The 21,220-nt window shown below is 34.8% G+C and overlaps 1 protein-coding gene across 1 annotated transcript in view; it reads right to left on the reverse strand.

The window, feature by feature from the left end:
* Ptp36E (protein tyrosine phosphatase 36E) overlaps positions 1-21,220 on the reverse strand; it is a 108,973-nt gene that overhangs the window by 13,151 nt on the left and 74,602 nt on the right. Inside the window, exons 5-12 of the mRNA XM_069038440.1 lie at positions 9,544-9,620; positions 8,500-8,634; positions 8,303-8,440; positions 8,084-8,247; positions 7,560-7,695; positions 2,113-2,362; positions 1,973-2,049; positions 1,410-1,541 (exon numbers count right to left, since the gene is read on the reverse strand). Coding sequence (XP_068894541.1) covers positions 1,410-1,541; positions 1,973-2,049; positions 2,113-2,362; positions 7,560-7,695; positions 8,084-8,247; positions 8,303-8,440; positions 8,500-8,634; positions 9,544-9,620 — 1,109 coding nt within the window. The remainder of the gene's footprint in view (positions 1-1,409; positions 1,542-1,972; positions 2,050-2,112; positions 2,363-7,559; positions 7,696-8,083; positions 8,248-8,302; positions 8,441-8,499; positions 8,635-9,543; positions 9,621-21,220) is intronic.

The raw sequence follows: 21,220 nt of genomic DNA on the forward strand, positions 1-21,220 counted from the left end.
TTAAGACCGTTTTTAAAATTATTAGTGAAGAGAGTGGAGGATTAAAGTATAAATAAGCTATACTTAACGCTTCGCAAAAGATATACCTATTAATTTCAATATGAAAGAAATGCTGAGTAAAGTAGAAAGAAAGTATATAGTAATAAAATAATAAATAAAAATACTAAAATGTTGTTCTGACTCATTTGTGACTTAAGAGGAAACAAGCCTAGCCCTTCAGGTAGAAGTTTGAAATAAAATTGATTTGTTCATTTGATTTATAATTTTAGCCGTTATTTGTTAGAAAAATACTATAAGGAACATGTGTAAAAAGTCCATCCACACTAGAAGTACTTCTGTCTATCTGCTTGAAATATTGAGTTCCCGTGAAAATTTCATGTTATCCAACACAAAATACCAAAAGCTCAAATTGCTAGATACGATCTTCAACGTTTTACAAATCAGGAATCAAAGTATCTAGTTTCATTTAAAAGTCAAAATGTCATTTTGTTCTCTACGTAAGGTTATAAGAAGAAATATTGGAGGAAATCAACGTTAGACAAAAACTTTAGAAATAGGCCTATTTGGGTATCTTTGAGAGTAAACATGTGCAGATCCGGATTGAACAGTATTTTTACAGCACTCATCAAAGATCAGAATCATGTCTGTTTTTTCATCGTTTGAATGCATGATAAAATCGCTTAAAAACTGACGTACGAATTTTTTTATTATGTGAGACTCTAAAATGATTAACAATGATGCCATCATGGATTATAAATTATAAATTATTTAAAATTAAATCAGGGCGCTGTTTTAAACTGTATTTTGTGTTGCAACACATTAAATTTTCGCGGGAACTCTACGGTCCATAACCCTGTATTTATTTATTACAATCTTGGGAAGACTTATTTAAATAATAATCATCTCAGTGTTTCACTTATGCTGTTCTTGGTACTGGAGAAACTATTTCTAGGTAACAACTGCACCGCCTGAAGCAGAACTTTAAAAATCAATGTTCATTTTATAAGTGCCCCCGGGTCTGCTCCCCCTATGGCATAGCGTTTCCGCCGATCTCAGCATTTCTATCCGGAAATGGTCGTTTTCAATTTTAAAAATTTCTAACTCGGCGTTCAATTTATTAAACCGGAAAGACGGATACAATTCTTTATATGGACGCACGACCACAAACAATAATAGAGATAAATTGCGATGCCAGAATTCTACACAGGAAATTTGTTGGCGAAATTTAATGCACAACTTTGGCAAAGTTACATTGCGATGTATTTTCATTAGATGCACTGTTTTGCTTGTCCAGCCAGAGGAAAAGACAAAATAAATTTATTACTGATCGAGAGCGCTGTATATTAATCTTCATTTACATAATTTGTATGGAAGAGAGTAAGCTCTAATCTACTTTGGCTTCTACTTACCGAATTATGCGGAGGAACACAAAGGACCACGACGGCTGAGCATTCGTAGTCGTAGACGAGCGACCAGAATTCTCCGCATGTTGATTTTAAAGGCCATTCCGTGACTATGTATTCTCTAGGCTTTGTGTAACCCTAAAATAACAACACTCTGCATAATACCGGGAATTGTAGAACAAGCGCTGCTATAGTCTTGATTTAACGGTACAGAAGCAAACGCTGCTAATGTCGGGTTTTATCACATCAGATCGTGAAAAGGAAACATTGGAGCAAATGTAGCCTCGAAGCTGTCGTTCAAATTTCAAACGTGCGCCAGTAATGTGACAGCCATGACGTAACAACTCCTACTTCAAGGTTATGTTAGCTACTAGCGCGTAATAAAACGTAACAGAATTGATTTTATTTTTGTTTCGAAAAAATCCGCTGTATTGGTGTGTTTTTATTTGATTGGATTTTAGTCTTTTTGTTTATCACCGTATCTGTCGGCCACCGTACCGCGGAGCAACAATTGGTCTCTTAACCCCACTTCTCAACCCTCACCCTTGAAGGTTTTGAATTATACTCACATCCACAAACACGGCGTTAATGTAATCCGTGTAATTATTCCCCTGGAATGAAGTCAAATATGGTCGGAAATTGTCGGCTGTTTACACACAAAACAAGTAATTAGAATAAGACGAAGATCACACAAGTTGGGTCAACTTACGCGGAACAATGAGGACGTCTCTGTTCTTCTTGCGATTGTCACCTCTGTGGCCCCCGGCGCAGTCACCGATCGTGAACCTGGGGGTCTGCTTGCATATCAAAGTGTACTCTCTTTGGTACTCGTTCAGTTTCGTAATTGCGTTCTTGGCCGACTTTTGTTTGAGTCTTTGAGACAGTTCGCTCACGGGAAACCAGGAGTTGCCGCACGTCACATACTCTTCTAGGGTGTCGTAGATGAATTTATATTGTTCCTGAAAAATAAACGAGAAATGTCGGAAATATATCGTGATGTATGCAGGGGGCGTCGCGAGGGTGGTCTGCATTAAACTCGAGAAGCTCTTGAACGTATCCGAAAGGGTTTTGCTCCAATTGTAAATTGTAACGTAGTTTTGTATGGGCGGGGGATTTAGAAAGGAGAGTTTGGGAATGCAAACGAGCGAAAAGGCTGGAGGTGGTGTGTTGAGTAAAGCCCGAAAGGCAAGAGTTTGCTATATTTTTTTTGAAGTGAAAACTTCTTTAGGCGCACTACATTCATTTTATTCCCGGGCAGTGAATTAGTTTCATGCGACACAGTAAAATCGTACGCAGCACAAGTGAAAATCGTTCGCAGATCAGCGCAAATCGTCCGCAGAACGACACGTTAAGCTAAAATCATGGGAGTCGAGATTTTTTGCGGAGCGAGCGAAAAACAATCAACTGTGCGGCACTTGTCACTTTTCAATTTTCAGTGATAATTGTGTTGTGACCTGACTGACCTCAGTGCAGAGCTGCAGCAGTAACTGTATATATATACAGGATATTTCACGAGTGATAATAAGCCTGACGTAATTTAAAATGCAACCCACACTATATTTCCGAAAAAAACTGGCTACTGACATTAAAATGTCCGGCTTTTTTTGAAAATGTATTGTGGGTTGAATTTATTATTCCGTCAGGCTCATTGTCACTCGTGAAATAGCCTGTATAGTTTTATATAATATAAACGATAAAAGACACGATAAATATTGTAAGTTTACAGATGAATGTAGGATGTAGGATTTAATACGTAATTCTCAATTATATGGCTTCAACAATTCTCAATTCATGTATTGGAAAAATTAGTATAGCAAAATGTGAAGAGGAAAATGGACAATTTATCATAATATGTACAGAATATTGCTATGAAAACTTGTGTTGTGTTCAATATCATCGTCAAGAAAATAAAACTTAAACATCCAAACCTAACCTCACAAATTTTGCCAGAGTGTACCTCTAAAAGCGGACGTATTTGCAGTTCCTATTGAAAAATACAGATTTTTGACATTAATTATGTATGCCTTGCTCCTTATTCTTCCAAGTACTATTATCCATAATGATATATTTTTTATAGAATAGGAATAGGTACAGTCGCGAGCAATAAATTTTGGTCGTCAAGGTCATTCTTTGACGCAATCGAAAATGCTCCATTGTAAAACAGTCGTAAATATCATAAGCTATCATCATGTTGTATGTTGTATGACATTAATTGTCATTTTTTTCTCATTTTTTGACACTTTGTTGACATGAGCATAATCATGCAGGGAAAATTTTTAAATTTGTGACAATCTAGCCAAATTTTGAAATGACATTGACGACCAAAATTTATTGCTCGCGACAGTAGGTACATATTATCTACTTACTTAAAATCAGTAACGAGCATCATAGAAGTTTTCACTTCTGTCGTGCGGTCTTAAGCGCACACTCTTTTTTTTTAAATTAATTTCTTGGAGTTCACCGGTTTAATGTAAAGAAAAAAGCTGTCAAGAAATTGAAGAAAAGATTATAATTACTTAAAATCCAGCAAAGGTACCAAAGTAGTTATTCTAGAATCTAGATAAAGAAGATTGTGTTGAGAGGATGGACAACCTAATTAACAATAGTCCTTATCCGTCAATTAATAAAGATTCCTTGCCTAGAATCATCAGAGAAGTAAACACGCAATCACCTTGTTACCTCCGGAATTAAATTTAAACTTGGTGTTTCCAACCCGGTAGTTCCTAAATTGTATTGTTTACGAAAAATCCATAAACCAGGCAAATCTGTCAGGGCAATTGTTTCGGTTTTTATTGCGCTAATATCAACCAAAGAATTCAATAACTTGCCTCTCAAGTAACCAAATGTTTCTGTTAAAAATTTATAGGAGTTTATTAATAAAGTCAAGGATATTGAATTGCAAGAAGGAGAGTTATTTGTCTCGTTCGATCTTTCCAAGTGTCCCAGTTCCACAGACTTTAGTCTACTTAGAGAACCTGTTATGCACCAGATAATCAAGGAATATGTTCAATTCACGAATTTCTGTATGAACAGAACATTTTTCAATTTAAGGAGAAAGAAAGATGAATGGACGACAATGGGAAATTCATTGTCCTCCTTCTGGGATGACCTTTTATACGATGGCGAGATTTAGTTTTTGGTTAACAGACTTTTAAATTTTCCTTCAAATAAATTTAGATTCAATAAGGAATTGAGAACAATTAAAGAAGTGTAATGGTTTGGAACCAAATTTAATCGATAAGTTGGTGAAGAAATTTAAACATAACAGAAGATACCTTTTGTCACGAGCCCCTACATACCTCTAGTCACAAGAGAACTGGAAATAATTTTCCAAGGTCTTGATCTAAGAATGATTGTCAGGTCTGGACTTGCAAAGTTTTCTCGGCAACCCGAAAGATAAAGTAGGGCCAAAAGAAAAGTCAAGTATTTATGAAATCTATTGTACAGAATGTGAAGACAAATACCTTGGGTATGATGAGATACATTTTGACTGGATTTAAAGAACACGTCCTAAATATATGATAGATTTGAGAAATAAAATGTCGCCCAACACATTTTTGATAAAGACCATAGAATTAACGAGTCATGTTTAAAATTAATTAGAAATGTAAATAAATGTAAATTTCTAGACATTTACGAAAGCCTAGAAATTATTAAGAATGAAAATGTTATTATTAATGTCAACTTCCCCTCTTCTCCGGTAATTAATACATATATTAAATACCGACAGAGAGAGGAAAATTCGATAGAATGGTTATGTCGATAGTTCTTAAGGTAAGCTAATGTAATGTTAATTTTGTTTTTGTATCGTCGCTCTGATGATGAGAGCTTTGCTGTCGAAACGTGCTTCAGCTTTATTTTAATAATAAAATGTAAGAATGTGATGTAACGCAATTAATAAAGTGTTGTAGTTTAAGTGGTCCACTCTTCGAGTCAGTTTCAAATTTGTTGCAACAAACTGACAAAAGATGATTTCTTGTCTAGGATTTTGTATGTAAAAAAATAATTGACCAATGTCCTCAGTATAAAAAAAATGTGAAAACGTGTGCTACTGAATTTCGAATTCAAGGAAAATTTCAAATAAAATATTAAAGGAGGGAAGAGAAAACGTTTTAAAGACGCATTGTTAGAATTTGCTTTTTGACATCGAGTATTGTTGAGTGATGGAGTGGCAATTTTTGAAGGGATTAGCTGACCAAGAAATTTTTTATGACATATTGACAACATTCGCAGATCAATGTGTTTCCCGTTTTACTATAAAAACAGGGTTGCGGCGTTTGAGGGGAGCAAAAAATTAAAGATGATCAGTGAACTGGATGAACGATTTCTGTATCAACAGTAGAAAACGTCGATGTTGTCCGCGATATGATTTTGGAAGGTCGATGAATTGTAAAGTTGTAAAATAAATATCAGAGACTTTGAACACATCATATGAACGCATTTTTCATATCATTAACGATGAATTGGGTATGAAAAAAATATCAGCAGAATGGATACCCAAATGCCTGAATGCTGATCAATAGCGAATGAGGAGGGTGACAACATTCACCGATTTACATCCAATTTGAAGATAGTTGAACCGTATAGTTATAATGGATGAAACTTGAATTCCTCATTATAATCCAGAGAAATAAATGTTGAAAGAGTGAAGAAATACTGGTTCTGGACCCAAAAGGTTTCGCAGGAACTAAAATTTGCGTAGAAACTTTCTAATGATTCGTTGTTTTTGCAAGATAATGTACCTGTTTGTTGCCTTGCAAAAATTATTAGCTTGGCCCCTTAGGGCTATTTTCAAAACTCAACAAAGACAAAAGGTTGAAGATCTACGTCAAAAGTGGTGATCGATGGTCTAGAGATCTAGTTTGCAGACCAAGAAATGAAGATTCTGTTAAATGGATAGAGTTGGATGAGTAACCGTGTTGACAAAATAAACAAACATAAACACAAACTCTTTTGCTGTGAAAAACACTATCATAAAAATAAGTGGAATTTAAGGTCCAAAACAAAACAAAAAGCAAATTATCCATGAAGTAGGTATGGAAAAATATATCCTTTTTACAGGAATGCAATAAAAAACTACTTACCTCATTCATATTTTGAAATTTTATTCGTAATAATTTTACTTTATAACAATAACGTTCTAAGGAATTATCTATACCACTTCTGTATAAAACACCCTTTCATGCGTTTGATTACAACGTCCGCTGCGTTCGTGTTTTTCAGTTTATAAGAAAATAGTACTTATACACGTGTTGCATAAATTATCATTATTTTACATTAAGAAAAAAGTATACGTATAATACTGATTAAAAAAAGGATATACTTACATATTATTTTGTGGTGTAAATTTACCTTTATACTTTTTATTATTTTTAACTCAAGATCTGCACTCGTGTGCAAACAATTTCTGAAATGTAGAAAATAAATTCGCCGGCGCCACGCTCTTTGGCAGGATTTTGAACTTTAACAAGCTTATTATTGCGGAAGGAAAACTTGACTTGTACGAGTAGGACATACGCTCAGAAGAGCTTTGATCGCTGTATCAATGTAAGAGTATTTCTACGAAACTTACATCGATAATTTTGAAAAACTCTTCCTCTGGATATGTCGTCGCGTTTCCTAGTTGAAATTTTTATGACATTACGAGGAAATAAAAGTGGAGATATTAAAATTATACGACATGAAGATTCTGCATCGTGTTTATGAGAGAAAAAGTTGCCTATCGTAAACTAGTTTCATGTCGCCAACAAAACTACATCTGATCGATTTTATAAGCGCAGTAAATCCCGATATGGTGTTTTTAACCCCACCAGCAGACTTCGTACACTGTCGTACAAAAATACAAAACAGATCTCCACATCCCAGATTATCTCGCATTTTTCTAACAAAGTGTCCAAATGACGGTGCCTATGCACTTTTCCCGACAAATGTCTGCTAACCGCGTCGAATTTTCTCAGGTCGTAGACGATTTCCCGGAGGGATACTCTGAGTGCTATTTCTAATATAAGTTGAGAAAGTGAACGACAAAAAAAAACCACCGATTCCATTCTCGGTTAAGTGTTTCTCTTTAAGCGCGACCAACGAATTACTTTTTTTTTGCTTCTCACAATTTATTACGGACTCCTTGCCGGTTGAAGATATTTTAATTTAACTTACCACGTTCTCCACTAAACCTTTCCTTGATTGGCGCAGCTTTTTCAGATAGCCGAACACGTCGAACTTATCCTCTTCTTCTTGCAGCTCCATGTTGGCGTCTATCGCCAAGTAAACCCCGGATCTGCCGCCTCCGTCGCTGCCGAAAATAAATAAGTTCACTATACTTTGTATTATTTATCGTTTATTTATTTATTTATTCATCGGTTATTTCGCAGGGCTCCGATATTTTCCAGACCCCATTTTATTGTCAGATGGATGTTTTATATTCGACAACGTCATGTTTTGCATGGGAAAATAAGCAAATTATGAATAAATTAAATATTAAAATGAACCAGTAAAAATAGAACGAGGGCATAGAGTTTCATACAAATTGTGATTCGGGAGTTCTCTCAGTTTTTTCAATGATTTTTTTTTCTCATATAAAAACATCTTTTGCCAACATAATTTTGCAATTTTTCTAAGCTCAAGATTGGTAGAAGCAGATCTAAAGTGTATACGTTGTCAGCCCACAAAATAGGACTTACTTGCAGTGCACTACCATTGGTCCCGCCTCGTTGGACTTGATCCTGTGCCCCACCACGGCGCGGACCCTCCTCCTGAACTCCAGGACCGCGTTGCTGAAAGGACACGTGTGGCTGTGCCATTCGGTGAAATGGAACTGAAGAATAAATCTCTCCTCAACCACTTGCTGCAAAGTCAACAGTTTACACGAGAACAGAATCGAATCGCGATGACAAACTTACGTTCATTTCTCTTTTGCACAGTCTGAAAGTGCGTATATGAAAATTGGCCAGTTCCTCTTCTTGCATGATGCCTATGCTGATTCCTCCGTACGTCTCCTCCAACTCCTTGGAAGCGGGCCAATACTGGACGCACATAACCTAAAGTAATGATGATTTTATTTTTAACGGTTGCATTTTGACGTCTTCCGAGAACGAACCTTGATGAAATCGAACGTTTTTGTCAGCATCACGATGCAACACGCTTTTTCTTGCCATACCATTCGCCAAAAGTCGGTCACGGTCTCTTCGGTTGGTCCTTGAGTTACTATGTATGCGTTAGGCTTTAGTAAACTCTGAAAAGGGAAGATTTCAGTTTTTCGAAAAACATTTTACAGTTGATACAGCGAGTTACCGCACAGTCTGTTTTAATAATATTTTGCAATTGAGATTTTAGAACAATTAAATAACTTTTTTAAGGAAAACATCTATTCGCCTGCAATTTGGGGGTATTAATCAGAAATAATATTTTGTTTTAGATACATTAACGAGGCAGTCGAAGTTCTATCGAGTGTCTAAATAAAAATCTGGGCAAGAGTTCTTTACCACATATGTATTTATGGTGCTGTTTATTCCCCGTACGTTGTAGCTTACACCTTGTGGATTGTCATTGCTGTCATTGTTGCCAAGTGATATTCCATTTGGTTTTTTTTTTATTAAAATAAATTGCTGTTAAAAAACTGGTTCTAAAAGATAAACGTAATAAATTATGCTGGACTTTCGTTCATAAAATTTTTACAAAATAGTTACAAGTACATTGCTTTGTTAAATTATTAGTAGAATGAAATTGGTTTCTATCAATATTTTCATTGAAGTAAAATTCAAAAATACAATAACTATACAGGGTGACTTTGAAGCTTGTGCAGATATTTTAACCTGTGAGAAAACCCCACAAAAGGTCGATTGAGCCAATAATGCCTTATATCGAGCGATCAAATTAATTTGTAATCCATGAATCCGAAAGGTATGTCGTTACTTGAACTGCACGCTCCAATAAACACAGCGCGAAACACAGGTTACGTCTTCACAGTTGACATTTCGTGTAAAGTATTTTGCAACGGTGGTTAAAGTTACAACTAATTTAATTATGTACCCAGGATTAGGATCTGGCGAAAAATTGAAATAAAAACAATGCTTATTTTTATGTTATTTGTATTAGTATTTTTTTTCGAAATATAGCGAAGCGAATAATAATATGTACTTACATCTACATAGGATGCGTTAACATAGTCCGAGTCGTGTTCTCCTTCTATTGTCTCTAGTACTACCCTATTATAATCATCTGGAACAAAAAGGAGAAGACATTAGTGATGAATTGGAAATTGTTGGGGCAGGACTAAATTTAATAATCCGTTTTGAAAATAAATGACGGGGCTCCGTTGAAACAATGCCAACGTTTGAATGTTTGCGTCCGTGTGTGTGAATCCTTCGTGGAAAGTATTTTCCGGAAACAGACACTCTAAAAGGATCAAAACGATTTCGCCGAAAAAGAAGCAATATTTCAGTTGTTTATCGTGTCGACGCTGTCTCCTTTTCGAATTATTAATCGCCACAATAAAAAGGTCCCTCTCTATTACCAAAAGCGGAATTTATTGCCGTTAATATATCGTAGAATTTTGTTTACGTGGATTTCGTACATTTCGAAATTTATATAGTCGGTCCTCTCGTCCGTCCACATATTTACCAACCCAACAACCTTCTCTCTAAATAATTGACCATCGAAAACAGAAGAGCGTTCCAACAAAATGTGTTGGCAACAATCGTATACATATAGCGCATATTTGTTGTTGTAATGAACTCCTAATTAAAGGACAACGTGCAGGACCAATTGCTTTGTTATAAACCAACTCCCTGTTCCAGTAAATTACCAAACGGGGTCCAACTTCAGCCACATTTACTTTACTTTGACAGGTTCCTCTGAGATTCTCACTCTAATTAGATTCGTGATTCCTGCAGGAATTGCTCCATTCTTCGATGGCCAACAATCCGTTATCCCGCTAGATTCCAATCGGAAGTAAATTATCGTGCTCTTTTACTTGTAAATGTTACTCTGAGCGACGTTTTATTTCGTCGGATTTTTTACAAAAAACTCCGGATCTGGACACATCGAGTTGTGTAAGTATTGTCGTAATACCGGATTAATCGCGTTAAAAGGTTGTGGTTACGTTGCAAGCTATCGTTTTTTAAATGTATTAATTTATAACGTAACCGGGATTACGTGGTTCAGTGTTATGTGCATCTAGGTATTAATATCAATTTTGGTTTTGTACTGAAACAGGTGGAAATTAACTCGCTTTGTGTTTTACGATTTGGCACGGATACAAAACACGTCGTGCTCCGTTTAAGTAAGTAAATAAAACATATCTACCGTGCGAGCCAAAAAAATATACTAGGTTAGATTGTGACACTCTGTCGAGTCTGCGCTGCTGTATTGTGCTGGTTGTTAGCATAGTTTATTGTAGTTTCAATTTGGTTGTAGGTCGTAAAATTTTATTGGATATTATAAGCGTTTAACGGGCACAATGGTTGGGTTTGAAAAGGTTGGAAAGCCGCGCGTGCCGTTTGCCGCACAATGCAAATATACCAAATGTAAAATACAACCCTGCTTAAAATATTACCTGCTAGTGGTAAACTAGGATTTATAAGCCCCGCAAGATCTTTAACTTAAAGTACCATAAAATTTTACGACCTACAACCAAATTGAAACTACAGTAAGTGTGACTTGTTTTTACGAAAACACAATACAGGGTGATTTACGAGGAATAATGAGCCCGACGGAATAGAAAATGCAACCCACAATACATTGCAACAAAAAGCCGGACATCTAAGCGGTAAATGTCCGGGTTTTTCTCCTGATGAATTGCGGGTTGCATTTTCTATTCCGTCGGGCTCATTATTCCTCGTAAATCACCCTGTATTTTAAGGAAAAAGTGGTCAAGTTTAAAGTCGTTATCGTACTAAAAGGATGGTACATTTTTTAAGTGAAAACTTCTTTAGGCGCACCACGACATTATTCCCGGGCAGTGAATTAGTCTCACCGTCACGCCGTCACGCATCACGCTCCGCGTCACACGCTCCAAGGTGAAAGGCTCATTCGAGAGTAAGTTCGGGGGAGCCGAGCTTAGCAGAGCGAGTGAGAAACAGTCAGCTGAGAGTCACTTCCAAATTGTCATTGTGTTTAAGTGTTTACTTTTTTTTTAGATGATAGCTACGCTTCTACTGCACATTCGGAAAATATTGCGGTATATATTGTTTGATTTTATTTTTGAATTCTATGCTAAATTGTGAATCAAATTTATACAGGTCGTTTTTACTTATCTGCCATCGTTTTTGATCAGTGGCGCTTTTTTTACCAGAATTTCGAATTGCAGGGGTCCCTTCGAAAATTCGTACCTTCCAAATCGTTGCACATAAATTAAAATGATTGACGCTGTTTGATTTCTGAATGTTTACCGCATCTGCTGAGTGTTTACTCAACAACCTGCTCAGTCGCATATGCCTACTGCGATTTTTTAAACATAACGAAGTAAAAATGTCCCCGTGTTTATTATTGCACTGGTCGAAAGCTTTTTTGACAATCTTTCCAACGGTATAGGGAATTTTGGATAAAACGGTGTGGGTTATTAAGTATTACCCACTTACAAAATAAATAAGTATAAATTTAGATCCTGCTTTTTTATTCATTGGTGGTAAATTTTATTTTACCCACCTACAGTTCTTGCACCAAACTTGAATTCCCGTCAAACCGTCCCTCACACTCGTTTCTTTCTGCCCACGCTTCCACACAGATGACAATTATTATTACTTTCTCAAGGAAGTAGTTCTGACTTCCTTTGTAATCTAATATTCTTCTTATCACTAATGAACACTTTTTGTCGCGTCGCCTTTTTATGTCTTTAATAAAGAAATCAACAAATATGCTTTTTAACTGTACCTTAAACAACTTAGAAACTAAGTAATTTGTCTTGGACCAGAATCTATCACACCCGCATGTGCTTGGTTTTGCAGTGATAACGATAAATCAATGTAATTAATATAGTGGAATTTGGTATGAGAAAATACGAGAAATGCAATCTAGGATCGGCAATAAATGACTCAAAACTGCAAGCGATTTACATCAGAATGCAATTATAAATCTTCAGCTCAGCTCCGAACGACGTTTGTGGTAGTTCTCCGGGGATTATTTGTTTTAACAGAATTTAACAACCGGGAAGTACTCGAGTCGCTCAGTGTACTGGAAAAAGAACGATAACACAGACGTCCAACAATGAAGATTTAGCATTCTGTGGAGTAGAGATCCTAACGAACCATCCAAATTGGTCCATGAAATATTGGGCGTTATTAAATTACAATAGAGCAGACAAGAAACTAGAAGTGGTTCATAATCTTGTTTCAAGGAAAACGCACCACCTGATTTGAAATCGTACATTTAATCCAATTACAAAATAAATGAAGCTATTAGGCGAAAACTGAAACTCTCATCGTCTTTCAAGAAATTCTCGAGGTTCGCACAAAGAGTGCGAGATCAAAGAAACGAGTAGAATACCCAACTCCGTAATAAAAAAAATCAGGCAAGGCTGGTGTTTTGAAAGTTAAAAACAAACTTCGGAGGCTAAAATGCTGTAAATACTTCACCGCAGAAGCAAATACCCGGTCACAGGTAGAAATTGGTTGATAATCTGTTTTAGCAAGTTAGGAAACAATGTGGCAAGCAGCAGACAATGCCGTCATGTAAATTATTCCCCGAATTGCGCTTCATACATCCAACAATAGTCGAAATCAACTTTGCAAGAAGATTATACGCTCGTTGCACGCTATTTTCCGTTGTGGAGCTAACTGAATGCAATTTTGTAATTAGACCAGCACTTACTATTGATTTTGCGACGCGATGTTGGCCAGCCTGAAGTGCTGAAAATCCAGATTATTCCGAACTGTCCGGAAAATGCTCAAATCCTTCCTAGTTTTGATGATATATTCAAGTTGCAATCTAACGGTTGACCGTTTTTAAATCGACTCAAAGCTGGTGAAAACGGAGGCTCATAAGCTCGCATTCAGCGTCGCCATGGAAACCGCACACAGGTGAAAAAAGCTCTAATCTCGGAGAGGGCCGAAGAAAAACAAAATATCCGTCTGCCGTACGGATTTAATTGTTTTTGTTTTCGGGGAACAAAGTTGGCAAAAATTCGCCGAGACTGCAGATGAGGTGCCGTCCGAGTTCTTGCTCTGTATGGTTGAGAGGTAACGAGCAAGAACCTGAGATTAAATTGAGAGAGTTGCATTTGTGTCTGAAAAAAGTTGGCGCGTTTCTTTGATCAAATGGTGAAAATTAGGTTGTGCAATTCGGGATGTTGTCAGACGTCTCATAAAAATTCAACGTGATTGCATGAAATGCAGTTAGAAGGGAGGCGTTTATCGAATTGAACGTTTTGCATCAAGGGGGTGTTAAAAATGTAAATAGAGAAGACGAAGAGGTTTTGTATTTCTGTCACGGTTAAGTATCGACGCGACTTGTTCAGAAAATTACATCTGGATTCGTTGGAATTGAAAGTGGGTGCTGGAACAGGGGCGCTATGTGCGATGTATTTTCGAAATGCGCCAAATCGTACAGAACAGATGTTAAATTCCAGTTAAATAATGGATGATGATTAACCGTCGATGCTCTTTGCTGTCTTTCATCCCGTACTAAACAAACTGAGCAAATATAAATTATGGCTCACATTATTTCTTATTTTTAGAATGGGTTTGTTTGATTTTGGTGATTATTCTTTCTCTATCGTGTTCGTAATTTATATCCTGGTTTTAACAGATTTCTTTCGGCGCAGCAAATGATTGCAGTTGAAGAATTATTTTTATAAAATCAAACCTGAATTTCTTATTTATGCATGGTGTAAAAATATCTAAAAACAGATATGAATATTTTTAAACAATAATAATTCATCTCAATTTTGTGTTGAGATTAAAAATTTCAATCTTTAATACGAGTTAGTATATCTCTTTAAATAAAATTACATTAGTGTATTTTGGAATGGTTAAAACGGAATATCATTTGTTTCCATCATTACTCTTTCAGTTCCCAAACAATAGAGTACAAGAAAGGTGTTTTAATTCTGAAAATCACTGGAAACTAGATCTGGCGAATAGGGGCCTGATACAATATTTTGAAGTAGACGATATGAATAGCTGTCATGGAAACGTTCCTTTTGTTGTTCTTTTTCTTAAGTGCGACACACTTTATATTAACGAATTATGGTCATCAATGTCATTCTTCGACAAAATTACACAAAGTGCTCTAGCTTGAAACGGGCATGTTATATGCAATTACATAATTGTCATTATGTCCTCTACTTTGTCAAATTTTATTGATAAAATGAAAAGTAATCTTGGAAAAAAATAAAAGTGCGCATGTATGGAAAGTAAGTTTTCTTAATTGGTTGTTGAAAGATTTGTATTGTAGAAATGAACTGTCGTTACCAACTGCACTACTACTAAGTTCAATGTAAACAGTCAACTCGCATGGTACAATTCAAGCATACTATTGATATCCACTGTACTGCAACTGCGTTAATCTCCATGTAAATGAGAGTAATAATTGCGGCACGCCACTAGGATCATCGAACATGCTAGGACGAATTTGTCTTTGGATTATTGGCTCGAAGCGACATCACATTCAAAAGAATTAAACTTCAATTTTTTTGTATTTGCTTTTAGCTTTCGGAGTGATACGAAGGTAGTTTCGTAATCCTGATTATTTCAAAATCGATCATTATTATGAAGTGGCCAAAAAAGTTCAACTTGCTAAATTGGACTTCCTCTTGGTTACCTAACAATTCTAATACGGTTAATAAAAAAAAATTGAAAATCCTGGATGCGTTTCTCCTAGAAGCCACAAGAAACAATTTACCTCTGCTAAAGAGAAATTCACTGTCGCACAGTCGCCGTAAAAACAAAGTTTCATGTGACGTGAACAGTGCGTATTTGCAAAGTTCCCATCACAGGAGGCCAAAAAACAAATTTGTAATTTTTCCAATGATATCTTTTGCTTTGTAATTCGTGCGGTCGCCTAAAAAATTAAATGTGCACCTCGGCCAAAAAGTGCCTCGGCTGCGCCTCGACTAGAAAACCCAGACTCGGACGAAAAAGATGCACTTTTTGCCTTGGTATACAAATAACGTCTTAGCAACATTGTTTACTATTAAATAAAATACTAAACGAGTAATAAAATAAGATCTCAAATAAGAATTTAGCGAAAACACTGACTTTTCTTTTTCAGGAGTAACTTTTTAATGATATTTTTACTTTAAAGGAAAGGACTATTTGAGCATTTGTTGTAATATTTTCTGCTAAAATTCCTTTTAATTTTTCATTCTGAAGAATGCATTTTATATCAGAGAATAATCTTTTTTTTACTTTTTGGAACCATCTGACAAACTTTTTATTTCAGAATTCATTTACATGTCTAGTAATACTCGTAAAATTCTACTACTATAACACCTGTACGCTGCTAATGACCATACTATTACACCAACACCAAACTATTTATCATCATTCATCACTCCACTCAATGTCAGATGCGAAATCGGCTTGATCCACCCATTTTTGTTTTGCCCATACGAATAAACGTCCACAGATAAATGCGTCGTGGTATGGTTCTGGTAGATCTTTGTGGCGCAATTTGTATAAGACATTTAAGCTGTCCATTTTATCGTCAATAATTATTAGGTAGGTATTAACAAATACATTCGGAAATAGAGTAGGCTGTGATTTATATATTTTGTCTATTAACGGTTGGTAGACTTTTTTAGCACTGATAGTTGTCAATAGTTTTATATCACGATCAGAATAAACACGTGTATACTGTGCTGTCAAATGTAACTGCTGTGTTGTCTTTGAAAATTGCATGTTGCCAACTTCGTAATAAAATCACAGCCTACTCAAATTCCGATTTTATTTGAAGGCACGGTATATTCTACAGTGTGGAATAAAATGATTTACATCTAGTTACCTTTGCATTACCCTTGTAAAAATACGAAATGCCGCTCTACAAAAAAAAGAAAGCCTAACCTCACAATAATCAAAAATTCCAAATGTGATTTATTGCGAAGGGATGATATGAATGCAAAGTAGAGATTGAAATTAAAAAGGAGCTAACAAAAGCAAGTCACAGCTAGTGTTGAAAGTGGCCACCAACGTTTGTTAATTCAATTTAGTAAATTGTAACAATTGTCAATTCGATTGATGACATTTATTGACAGAACCAATAAGTTCGGCACTTCAAAAAAAAAGTAGAGCGGTACAGGAAAATTTACATGTGCAAAAATTCCAAAGGTAACTAGATGCAAATCATTTTATTCCACACTGTATGTTGTGCTATGATTAGAGCAATTTCTGAAATGACTGTGTTCTTATGGATAATCAATATTTTTTTCGGTTTAATAAAGATTGACGATAAATATTTACGATTTGCAAATAATATTAAGAAAATATTGTTATATCAAGGTAACTTGTCAAGGTTTATGTGCAATTAGTACGAACTGTCATAAAGCGTAATGTATTTGTAGAACAATTTTTCATAATAAAAAATACTGCTGGACTTTTGTTTGCAAAAGTATTTTCTGTGCAGGTACAAAACAAATAAAATTTCTTAATAAGAGGTATCCTAAAACATTTAAACATTTTTCGAACATGAATGTTATTTTGTTGTTGGTCCATTACGCGTTCATCTCGATAACATTGGTATGTTTACTGAGTTGGAACCAACAGCCAATCCTGTCATTAACTTAATTCAGAATGCTAAATATCTTGGCAACGGTATCGAATTTTTAGAAACTGTTTTTATTGTCATTATAAAAAGATTTTTTCTCGAGTTATTTTCGGTGTTAAAGTTGAGCTTTTCTTTGAAAGATTGAAATCGCTGCCGGGAGTGTTGTAAAACTCTTTGCATATAAAACGTGAAATCACCGAAATTTGATCCATAATCAATATGACAAGGATTTGAGGGGAAAGTGTTCGCAAGCTCTAAAGTAAATTTTCGAATCCTGAAAAGCGGCTTTTAATGAATAATAAAATTCCAAAGCTCTTGGAACTTGTAAATGTAATCTTAGCATTTAGTAATTTCGCTTCCACTTTTTATTCAACCTGTTTGACAAGAAGATTAATTGGTTCATTATCTAATGAGAGTACTTTGTCGAGTTGCAATGTCCACACTTACCACAAAACAATATAAAAACATAGATGACATGAAAATTTATCTTAAATTGTTAACGGGAGAAAACGCGCCGTACACGCTAACTTTTTATCGGTCTTCGAAGAATCATGAAAGAAGAAAAAGTTTTTGGTGTAATAAAATTCTGGGATAGGTACGTCGGCTGTGTTTGTTTCAAAGTGTTCTTAATATCCTGCGTGGAAATATAAGCTCCAGGTAGACCGTTTCTATGGTGATATAAAGGCTCCCAGATTATCAGGCACCAGTGTACCACAGCCTGGATGTTTTTATATCTATGTTTAACTCGGTAATTTAAAATCTGAAATGATCAGCTCGAGCTGAAGTTTTACTTTGTAGAATAACTGAACTGTTGTTGGAATTGATTGAACATGAACTGATCGAGGATTTTTAATTATTTTTTTCATAATATTCTGTATTGTCGGTTGAAAAATGTTTTTTACTTTAGGACCAAATGAAAATGTATCACAAAAAATAAATTCACTGTGTTGTAGCCGTTGTAGCTGGAAATTAAATTTATATATTATTTGAGATGAGTTCTTGTGCCTACAAATAAAATGTTGTTGGTTGTGGAATTTAAAGACTAATTAGAAAACGCAATGAAATGAATAAACACTAAGTAAAATTTGACACTCCTAAATTTATATTGAATGTTTTATTTTAAATAATATTTCAACATGTAGCCAAGGTTATGAAATTTTAAACAATTTTTCCGTTGACCGCTTGTTAATTTCAATATTAATGCATTATTTTGTCTAAAATATAGTGTATTAATGGACCTCATTAATACACTATTTTTCATTAATCAACGATTTTTGCGATTTAGACGTTTTGATGATATTTTGATGTATAAACAACCTCCAACATGTATTGTTTGCACTTACTGCAGCAGGTAGTGCAGCAGAGTTTTTCATAACTCCATAACTGCACAATTACGAATTCACTTTTTCAAAAGCCGACCTTTTTGGTTATAATTCGCATGTCATATTTTTCAAAGGTAACTCGATTTTCTTAGCAACCGTGATTTTTACGTGAAATTGAATGTGAATGGAGTTGACGTCTTCTGACACTCTTTGTAGAAAAGTGAATAGAAAGTGTTGAAAAATTTTAAAATGGCCTACACTGAGGATAAAAAAAGGGTGAAGGTATTTTATAAGGTCCCATCTTTATCGAAAAAGATGAATTTGCTTTTGATTTGACTTTAATTTGAAATTTTGTCAAAAAAAAAATTGCGGTCAACGAAAATTTTTTGTTATCAACTCGTTTGTTAATGGGCGATTAATAATCTCAACTATTAAAGGCACTCACTCGCTACACTCGTTCGTGCTTTAAACAGTTTCGATTATTAATCGCCTTCATTAACAAACTAGTTTAGTAAATAACTATTAATTTGCTGTATTAACAATATATTTAATTAAATTGAATAAATAAGAAAATTAATAAAGATTACTATATTGTAACAAAAATTTGTTTCTACCGGTCTGCTACATATTTATTAATTATGAATTAAAAACATTAAATGAATGGTCAAAAATAAATCTAAATTCTATTTTGTCATGGTTTAAAACCCATAACAAGATAGTTAACGTGTCGTGAAATAATGTTTACGCTTCATTGCAAGGCAATAAAATGAGACTAAAAACTTTAGAAGAGAAATATGCGAAATAAATTTGAAGATAGGAATTAGAACGGATGTGAAAGCTTTCTCAAATACATAAGCATTGCCAAAGCAACCATACTTTGCTCTCAATTTGGAACCGAATTCTGAATTGAAAGTCTTTTGAATGTTTTTATTCCCTCTTTATTACTCTAACGATCGGTAAACTCTTAAAGTACGAAAATAAAACCTCATTGATTGTTTTGTTTAACATAAAAAGGATATTGTAAATAGAGATAAATTGATGAAAAGTTCAGCATTACGAATAAAAGTTATAAATACATAGCCTTACCTTAATGAGTATCATAACTATATGTACAGGGTGATTCAAGAGTAGCAATGAGGCTGACAAAATTTGTGATGCAACCAATAATACATGTCTATCATACGAGTAATTGTTAAATTAAGCAATTATTCTACATAATGATTTTGATAATATTTGACCAATGTAATGTCGGACAGGTTGACTATTTGTTACAAATTTAAAAAATATTTTTTTAAATCCACATAATCGGTGCAAATGTTGGCTGCATTACAAATTTTGTTAGGCTTATTATTACTCGTGAATCACCCTGTACATACTGGGTGCCCCAAAATTCGCAGAACAACTTAGCAGTACGTTGTTAACTAGTCATTAAAATATGTATCAGGTAATTTTTTTTTATTAAATCAATCTTCTTTTTTGTAGAAGATATGGATCTATTTGTTACTCTAAATGTGGCAACTTTTAAAAATATTCAATGTATCCTAATAGTCTGGAAATATTTCATTTTTGTTGTATTCATGGAAATAAGAAAGAAAAATCTAAGGCATGTTGTCACACGTTATTTGAGGTAAAACCGACGAAAAATCACTCCTTGGAAATGCTGGAAATAATGAAGTAAATAATTGCAAACCTGATCACAATCATTCAGAATTATTATGTCACTGGCTAGTAAAAGACAAATAGTAAAAAATTGTTTTAATATTTAAAATAAACGAGATCAAAGCTGCTCCTTTTATTAGGTATAGAATTTTTAAATTATTTTTCTCATTATTTGCTAACATGAGTTGACATTGCCCCATTGAGTTGTTCCGCAAATTTTGGGGCACCCAGTATAGTGTAATACAGGGTTATTCACGAGAGAGGTTCTTCTGAATTTTTATTTTGCTGCAACCAATAATACCAATGGCACTAAATGACTACTAAATCAAATTTGTTATTTCTTTTAAATTAGAAATCAAAGTAAGTTGGATAGATTTGTCAGAAATGTCAGATTGGCAGATAACCTGTATTTAATCAAAATTCAACAAATAAATTAACAAATTAAGTTGATGTAAAAGGTGTTCGAAGGGTCTACCATCGGCTAGTAAACATCCGCAGCGGCGACAGAATTCTTTCCACATTTTCCATAAATGGGAGCATATCAGTCTTTTCGTCGTTATTGTAAAAACAAATTTTTCGAATTGACAAAGATTTTTTGCTTTAACGTCAAAGCGACAGGACTAAGAGCCGTCGTGGATTCAGTTATAATTATTTTCAAAATTTGAAATCAAGATATTGTTGCAATGTGTACAATGGGTTGCGGCAAAAAGAAATTCAGAAATACCCCTCTCGGGAATAACCCTGTATATACAAACACGAAAAACGTTGTGTGCACCTCGGCCAAAAAGTGCCTCTTATCCTCGCCTGTTTTAAGTCTCGGCTCCGCCTCGGCTGGAAAACCCCGACTCGGGCACTTTTTTGGTTTTGAAACACAAATAACTACTATGGTAATGTGTCATTCTGAAGTTATGCAAATACATGCAACGAAATAGTGGAATCGTAAGAGTGTTTTGTGTTTTGACATTCATTATTTTTTAAACTGAAGACAGTCGTAAAAAATATTGTATGGAACTCATGCATGAAATGTCTTTTTCACTCATGTGATTGTCGCACTCGTTTGGTCCTCGTGCAGTCAAACTTCCCGTTCTTAACGAAATGCACTTGTTGCATAAATTATAATTAAATAATTAGTAAGTAAAA

This window comes from Tenebrio molitor, chromosome 2 (assembly GCF_963966145.1).
Source record: "Tenebrio molitor chromosome 2, icTenMoli1.1, whole genome shotgun sequence".
NCBI lineage: Eukaryota > Metazoa > Arthropoda > Insecta > Coleoptera > Tenebrionidae > Tenebrio > Tenebrio molitor.